At 38.4% G+C, this 8,481-nt stretch overlaps 2 protein-coding genes across 2 annotated transcripts; one reads left to right on the top strand and one right to left on the bottom strand.

Annotated features, from left to right (window-relative positions):
- On the bottom strand, positions 1,448-4,024 carry LOC107646187 (probable arabinose 5-phosphate isomerase). The gene is made up of 3 exons (XM_016350390.2): positions 3,220-4,024; positions 2,225-2,448; positions 1,448-1,880 (listed from the first exon to the last, which is right to left on the bottom strand). The coding sequence occupies exons 1-3, from the start codon at positions 3,859-3,861 to the stop codon at positions 1,724-1,726; spliced, it is 1,023 nt and encodes a 340-aa protein (XP_016205876.1). The 5' UTR covers positions 3,862-4,024; the 3' UTR covers positions 1,448-1,723.
- LOC110263926 lies at positions 5,404-6,678 on the top strand. The gene is made up of 2 exons (XM_021105779.1): positions 5,404-5,635; positions 5,747-6,678. The coding sequence occupies exons 1-2, from the start codon at positions 5,434-5,436 to the stop codon at positions 6,082-6,084; spliced, it is 540 nt and encodes a 179-aa protein (XP_020961438.1). The 5' UTR covers positions 5,404-5,433; the 3' UTR covers positions 6,085-6,678.

The following is an 8,481-nucleotide window of genomic DNA, read 5'->3' as shown; positions in this document are numbered from 1 at the left end:
GCTGCCGCAGCAGCAGCAACTATAGCAACTGCATCAACCAATTTCTTCTTTTTGTAGCCCCTCTTGATGTGACATTTATCACCACAATAACTGCAAGTAAATTTTTCAAGTTACCTTTTTAAATGAGTGTTATCATTTCCTTTAGTGTCGAGCTTCGATCTCTTTCCACCTCTATGTTTTTCCACCAATTTACTACACACCCAATTGCGATTGGCAGTCCTTTTTCTGTCTTCTCTAGGACAAGTATGATAACTGTTGAATGTCTTTATCTACCAACAAGTATCCTCATGGTCTCTTGAGGTATACACCAGCCATGGACATTCCTTTACTCTACACACAGCCCTCACTCTTTTGCTATCTTTTTTTTTTTTTTTCAATATGATCCTCCTTCCTTCTTGAATTGTGTATTCCCTAACAGCCTCTTTGAACTCCCATTTGGAGGTGAACTTCATACCAACCACTAACTCTCCAAACCTATCACCCTCTCCAGCACTAACCTCTCTAAAATTGCATAGTCCTAACCCCATCAACATTATCCCTGTTCTATTCATAAAAAATAAAACATTCCCAATACCCCCCGCCCAACATAGAAGCAATCAAAGAAATCTTAAAAAAAATAGTAGCAAGAAAGCATAATGATTCTCCATTGACAAGAACACCATAGAGCACAATCATACATGCATTTCAAAAATAAATTAAAAAAAATTAACTCACTAAATCCCAGCATTAACGATTACCTTAGCTAAGAACGACAGGGGAGCAACCTCCTTCTTTTGAAGCACTGTGATTTCCACTTTAACCTAGCCATGCGTTAGTTCAACCGGAGTGATGAAGGATTTCAATAACTCTTCACTGGCGCCATTGATCATAAATGAAGAAGAATAGCAGAGGTAGAGAAGAAGAATACTTTATTTTGGATCTCTATTGTTTCTTCTTCTTTCATATACAAAGCGACGAAGTTTCTAACTTGTTTGGATGCTAAGGGTAAACCGTCGTTACTCCTCATCCAGCGTGGCAGGGAGAGTGCCATCTCAGCACTCCGTTTGCCTAGTCATCGCCAGATAGAGTCGAAGGACCACATTGGTGCTCGGATTTAAATCTAGAGAACCAGTGTAGGTAATTTTAAATTTCAGAGACCAAAATAGAGATTTAATCCAAAATGCTGAGTTCTTTAACTTCTTATCCTTATACGATAGGCTACATAATACACAAAACAGAAGCTCACAATCCAAAATCCATATACAAAATTACAAATCCATGTCACAGAAATCGTTAATAAACATTCTTATATAATTTTCTCGTTGCTATGCTTCTTAATACTGTCTGAATGTCCGTATTAAATTGAACATGAGTAACAAGAAATAAAATAATAATATACAACAATAAGGACTCAAATATCATGTTGACATCAGCTACAGCAATATGTTACTTCCGGACAGATCATTCATAATTGATGCACAGAAACAGCTACAAATCGGGCCAGTGATGTCGGTAGATGTGACAATGCATCAAAGAACACGGATCCTTTTTTGGACTAAAAAGAGAAGCCGGAAAAAAAAAAAAGAAAAAAAATGGAAAGAGAATTCTCTGAATCCTAAGATGATACAATGACAGAAGAATCCCTGACCCCACTTGAACTTGGGTGGATTCAGTTGTTGATGGGAAGAAAGAATGATTCAATGAAAACAAATTGAGAAAGGCCTAGAATAGCGTGATATAATAATCACAACCCAGCTGAAACCAAACCATGCAACGTGATAATCCCAATCACAACATTGTCATCATTTATCACAGGCAAAAACTGGACTGGTGATGGAGGAGCTTCCATCTTCTTCATGGCCTCCACTGCCATAGCTTCTGGACCTATAATTCTTGGTTTCCTGAAATACAGAAAAGAGTGTTATCTCATTGTGATCATATCAGAAGTTCCGATATGATCAGCGTGTACAAAGCATCACAGATACAACAAATTTATCTTAAAAAATAGTTCCAACAAAGGTGTTTCCACTCCTGACCAACAAACTCCTAACCCCACCAAGAGCTAAAGTACAGGAAAATAGAAATGAAAGATTTCATATGAAGTGCCATTCATTTCCTTATTTGGAGTGTGCAAAATCTCATGTCTGGATAATAATTATAACAGGTAAACCAATTTCTATATGATAAATTGGTATTACAAAATTGTATATCAGAATCAGATGTTCAACGGGTATACCACTCCTACCTGTTGCACATTTCTCCCACAGTCAGTTTGAAGATGCCCTGCCCACTAGCTTTGAGAGTACGGCGAAGATCTCCGTCCGTAAATGTTCCAATCAGATGACGGCCATCATCTACAACAAACAGGCATCCACATCCTTTGCTAGTCAGCTCCACAAGTTGATCCATAATCAAATCCGATTCCTTGCAAATGGGAAGCTCATCCTCCTTCTTCATGAGATCTTTCACCTGCAAATGTTTATCATGCAATCACCCATTCGCATCATCCAACTATAAGCAAGTACATAACCATCAAAAGGTTTGTTTATCTATGGAGTTTTCTCATCATAATTCATAAATGTCAAAGAAAAAGAACAGTTACAAACTACAATTCATGTCGAATAACATGCAGCTGTCCTTGTCCAATGGGGAACTACTCGTTTACAAAACCAACCTGACTAAAAAACAGTACCCCAGATTCACTGCTAAGTACGGCGCCATCAGCCGATGATGGGAAACTTTTTGACCAATTAGTCTCATCAAGATTTCTGCCATAATTTCACCTCCCACTAGCTTCACAAAGAATCCAAAAAAACGTAAAATTTTATCCCAGTTAGATATCAGGAACACCAACCTCACTGATTGAGTTCTCAATCTTATCTCCAACAACTTCACCATCCCGAGTAGGTACCTACATTCCAACAGGGGGGGAAAATGCCATCGCCACAACACACACCAAATCACAAACACCTAATACGCACCTATAACTGACTAAAAGCTGGGCAGAGAAAACGACAAAGCACACTCTTTAATTCATCTCAGAGCATGCTCATTTGGCATGAACCACTTCTATCCATCCACATTCTCCTCGATATCAATTAATTTCTCTTGACCCCGATCCAATTAAATATCAATGCTTAATATTTTTTCTACAATTAATTTTCAATGTAATTGTAACCTAACATGGAACACATATTCATAAAAATTTCCTCAAAACAAATAACATGCGAATCAACGCACCTTGAAGATAAGGCTCTTGCCGATCTTTCCGGCGGGGTGGTTCCCGGCGTACTCCTCCTTGCTGAGGTTCCTTGCTCCCATCAACGCGATCGCGACGGTGTCGCCGAACACCATCTGAATCGCGGTAGAGGTGACCGGCGCGAGGTTGAAGGGGCAGAGCTCTCTTTCCAACGGCAGATGCACATTCATGTCGCACACGGCCTCAAGCACGCATCCTTGAACGGACGTGACGGCAATGAGGCGGGCGCCTTTCGCCCTGGCGCAGGGGACGAGGCGGAGGAGCTCGTCGGTGGCGCCGGACTTGCTTAGGAGGACGAGGATGTCAGCGGCGGAGAGGATTCCGATGTCACCGTGGAGCGCGTCGACGGGGGATAGAAAGGCGGATCGGATGCCGAGGGAGACGAGCGTCTGCGAGATCTTGTTGGCGACGAAGCCAGATTTTCCGACGCCGGTGAAGAAGATGGTGCCGGTGGCGCGTAGGAGGGCGCGTGTGAAGGATAGGGTTTGAGAGTGATCCATGCGGTCGAAGAAGAAGTTGAGGTGCCTCTGCTGCTCCTTGAAGAGATCCGTGAGGGTGATTTCGTCAATGCAATCGTCCCTAACGCCCTGTTTGGCTTCTGGAAATGCAGGCAGAGACCCCATTTTTTTTTCTTTTTTATTTATTTATTTATTTTCAATAGAGAAGAGGAAGAAGAAGAAGAAGAAGAAGTAGTAGTCAATGGTGGTGCTTTTGGGTTTCAGAAGAAAGGAACATTGCTGACTAGTTTTGTGTTCCGTTAATTTACGCGGTAAGGAAGGATGTGTCAGTTGTCACCCGTTTTATTTTATTTTATTTTATTTTTTTAATTAAACACTTTTTAACAAAATAAAAATAAAAGTTCATGCATAAATGGTAGTATTAAAGTTACTAAAGTGGCAATTGAGATCTGGATTAATTAGGCTACATATCCGAAGAAGAAAGTGTATTCGAGGAGTGTCGGTGGCGGCCATTAAATTGCTGGATGGGTATTTTGGGAATTTTAAAGGTGCCGCAAAACAAAATCTATGGAACTCGCTCCCTAATTGGACATAGTTTCTTCTTTGCCAAAATTAAAGAGCCACTCACAAATTTGTTTTTGGTGTAAAGATAGTTAGATACTTACAAATTTACATTTTACAATACACCGTCATCAAAATAATTTTTTTTTTGTCTTAGGTTATCTAAATAAAATTACGGGCTTGCTACACATACAAGCAAAAACGGGTTACAAGTTTTACAAGTTGGCCCAACCCATAAAAAATACACACGCATGAAGAGGATTGAATGGAGCGTAACATTCACGCGCTCCTACTCAAACGGTTACGTTCGTTTCGAGTGAACCACCTCTTAATGGCAGACTCTTCCACTTCTTTCACTTCTCAAAGCAATTCAAAGAAAACACAACCATTCCATTTTCGAGCAAAATTCGAAAATCAAGATATACAACTCATCGCTAACCTTCGAAACCTCCATCAAAACACCATCAAACTCTCGATCAAGAATATCCAGAGAAAACAAACCTACAATACTCAAGGTACGTTACATTACGATTCTTGTATATTTTCCAGATTACGAACTAGGTTTTACTGTTCTTCTAAGTGGTTGTACATTTTAATGTTCTAGGTTTTATTGTTATTCTTGCTTCTTTGTTACACTGTTCTTCTTCGTTCTTGTAGGTGTTATTGTTCTTGTTGTTCTAGATCTTCTGGTAACTCATTTTTGGGGGGTATATTCCGTAGATTGGTGGGTGTATATTGCTTGACCTTGTAATGTTGCTTGATATTGAAGCATGTTTGACTGATACCTGACTGATATATATGGATGTATCTGAATCATATTTATGGGTGTATCATACTATTATCAATGGGTGTATCTGACTCATATATATGGGTGTATCTTACTGATATCTTTGGGTGTATCTGACTTATATCTATGGGTGTATCTTACTGTTACCAATGGGTGTATCTGACTCATATATATGGGTGTATCTTACTGATATCTTTGGGTGCATTTTTCATTTCAGAGAAAATGGCAGCGAGAAACCAACCCGGAAGAAATGTAAGAACAAATATATGTCTTACATGAAATCAGTTTTATATAATAGATATATATCTGACTATAATTTTATTTTTGTCTTACAGCAAACAAAAGATCTTAAGTGTGCCACACATCTCCTAAGTGATAAATTCAGAAACATGAATGAGAAAAAGAAGGCGATTGTGAGGGATCTAGGATTTGGTGGGTTGATGCACATCCCACCACTAAGGGTGCATCACCAACTGTTAAGGGAGCTGGCAAACAACTTCAAACTTGGGGAGAACATACTGGAAACAGGATACGGTTCTTTTAAAATAACACCAAGAAAGATAGGTCATGCGCTTGGCATCAATGCAACAGGTAACTAGCTACAAATTATAGGTGTATATTAACTAATGCTTGGGTGTATTTAAGTTGATGCTTGGGTGTATTTGAACCGACTTTGATACTTTGTTGTTTTCCTTTTTGTAGGAGATCTATTTCCTCAGAAAGTCGATTATAAGAAACTTTCTGAGGATGACAAAGTAATTTTTAGAAGATTCCAGGGTAAGACCCTCAAAAGTCTTACCGATGAGATGATGGATATTGGAGTTGGTAACGAAGAGGAACGCCTAATGTTCAAGAGGATTTTCATCCTCTATATACAGATGGCGTTCCTTTTGCCAACGACGATAAACAAAATCTCGCCTGTGCACCTGGCCCCAATTTTTGAGATGGACAGCATCACGGAACGAAACTGGGGGGCATGTTTTGACCTTCATCGTCAAGGGCATCACCGACTACAAGGAGAAAAAGAAGAAGGCAATTGATGGCTGCCTCTTTGCCCTGATGATAATTTACTTTCATCTTTCAAAAAATAAAGGCAAAAAGAGGGCTGAAAGACCACAAAAACTCTGGATTGCCAACTGGAGTAAGGAGCAGTTAGTGAAAAGAATGAGTGCAGAAACAGAGGAAATTTTGGTAAGTGAACATAATATGTTGGGTGTATTTTATTTACCTGAATGCTGCTACCTAAAATATCTAATGTTTCAGGGGATTGTAAAAATGGCGGAAACAAGAGAAAAAATGAAAAAAATAGAAAAAAAGAAAAAAAAAACAAAAAAAAGGAAGGCGAGTTCAACATTGTCTTCGGAGACAGAAACAACTACTGACAGTGACAGTTCTACCTCTGAGTCTGAGACTCAAGAAGACTCAGAGGATTCACCAAGAAAACATCCCAGCAAAAAGGGGAAAAAGTAAGTACCATACTTGGGTGTAATTTCTTTGTCAAGTTGGGTGTATTTTGTGGAACCATTTGGGTGTATTTTGTTGATCAAGTTGGGTGTATGTAGTTTATTAAGTTGGGTGTATTTCGTTTGCTGCGTTGGGTGTATATTGTCCATTCAGTTGGGTGTATCTTCTGCATTCATTTGGGTATATTTTATATCTTTAGTATGTTCTAAATAATGATTGTTTGCCTTCCAGAATGGACTCCAGAAAAAGAAAGAAGAGTCAAGAGGAGTCAGATTCTGATTCAGAATCTGAATCTGAATCAACTGATGAGTAATGTTCTCAAATTATTACTCCTTTCTTTTGGCTTCATTATAAAGATTTCATGTATTAACTGAAGTGTGTCTTATTAACTTATAGAAGCGAAGAATCATCACCGGTGGAGAAGGAAAAGAAAAAGAAAAAGACAAAAACAATACCAAAAAAGTAAGCACTTCTTTGGATAATATTCTGTGATAAAATTAATTTTTTATTTCTAATTCATATTTTTTTCCACCCAGAACACAATCCAAAAAGAAAAAAGTTGTTGTTGAGCATTCATCTCCTGAAGAAGATCAATACTTTGATGGGTACAGTACCTCGTAAGCTATATTACCGTCTATCATCGTAATTATTTTTGTTAACATCTTCTTTTATGAATGTAGTGAGAGATATGAAATATCAAGTGAAGATCTAGATGAATTTCTAAGGAAAAACGTTGAAAAATCTGCTGCAGAGGGGTATGCCTTGTTGGGGTGTATATTTCAGATTTTGGTGTGTTTTCTTTGCTAATAATTGTTTCTTGTTTCGCAGGGAGAACAAAGCTGACCTGCGATCAACAGAAGGTCGCTATGTCTCCTCTGAAACGTAAGAAGCTTTATTTAATAAAATCTTGTTATCATGATTGGGGTGTATTTTGTGGAATCATTTGGGTGTATTTTGTTGATCAAGTTGCGTGTATGTTGTTTATTAAGTTGGGTGTATTTCGTTTGTTGTGTTGGGTGTATATTGTCCATTCAGTTGGTTGTATCTTGTGTATTCATTTGGGTGTATTTTATACATGTATCATATTTTGTCTGAATAACATGAAATCTGTTTAGAATATCGGCTGTGAACTTGGGAAGTGATGATTCTTCCTCTCAAGGACACACAGAACAGAGTAGTGTAAACCAGCCGGCAGAGAGCATGTAATTTCTCTTTCAAATAACCGTTATTTTTGTTCTTCTATTACCTTCTACTTCTAATTCTGTATATATTTTTTTTAGAAAAAAAAAGCCCTTTATTATTTTATTCAAGAAAAAAAAGGCAGGAAAAAAAAGCAAAAACTGCAAGTATGTAAGTTCTCAAAAAACAAAGCCTGTCTTCTTTTTGAATTGTTCGGGTGTATTTTTTGACTTTCTTTGGGTGTATTTTAGGTTGAGTCCGGTTCAACAGTCAGCCAGTGAGCCAGCTGATTCGAATATGATGGTTGTGAGGGAACAGACACCGTCGGATGCGCTTGCAGTGTGAGTTTTCCAAGAATATTTCAACCTTATAACCTTATTATTTTCAAAGGCATTGTTAACCTTTCATTTTTCTTCTTTTTTAGAGTCCCGATTCAAGTTTTGTGCCGGCGTCCCAAACAACCACTGTGCCGGAACTTCAAGAAACACCTGAGACAGATTTTGAACCAACCCCTCTGCTACAGATTGAAGGAACTACAGAAACGTAAGAAATAGTATTGGTTGTATATTTGTTTAGAGTTTGGGTGTATATTGGGTTACAGTTCGGGTGTATATTTGGTAACAGTTTGGGTGTATATTGTTCCCAAAGGCATTGTATTTTTCTTCTTTTTTAGAGTCCCGATTCAAGTTTTGTGCCGGCGTCCCAAACAACCACTGTGCCGGAACTTCAAGAAACACCTGAGACAGATTTTGAACCAACCCCTCTGCTACAGATTGAAGGAACTAAAGGAACTA

The sequence above is a fragment of the Arachis ipaensis genome, chromosome B06, assembly GCF_000816755.2.
Source record: "Arachis ipaensis cultivar K30076 chromosome B06, Araip1.1, whole genome shotgun sequence".
Taxonomy (NCBI): Eukaryota; Viridiplantae; Streptophyta; class Magnoliopsida; order Fabales; family Fabaceae; genus Arachis; species Arachis ipaensis.
Note: the sequence above shows the minus strand (reverse complement) of the source record. Positions and strands in the feature narration are given on the sequence as shown.

Bases quoted from the DNA above. Each gene is read 5' to 3' on its own strand.
- LOC107646187 (XM_016350390.2), bottom strand. From the start codon at position 3,861: ATGGGGTCTCTGCCTGCATTTCCAGAAGCCAAACAGGGCGTTAGGGAC. The intron at 2,449-3,219 runs GTGCGTTGATTC...AAACATTTGCAG, and splicing joins GCAAGAGCCTTATCTTCAAG to GTGAAAGATCTCATGAAGAA. The intron at 1,881-2,224 runs GTAGGAGTGGTA...TCTGTATTTCAG, and splicing joins GTGGGAGAAATGTGCAACAG to GAAACCAAGAATTATAGGTC.
- LOC110263926 (XM_021105779.1), top strand. From the start codon at position 5,434: ATGAATGAGAAAAAGAAGGCGATTGTGAGGGATCTAGGATTTGGTGGG. The intron at 5,636-5,746 runs GTAACTAGCTAC...TCCTTTTTGTAG, and splicing joins GCTTGGCATCAATGCAACAG to GAGATCTATTTCCTCAGAAA.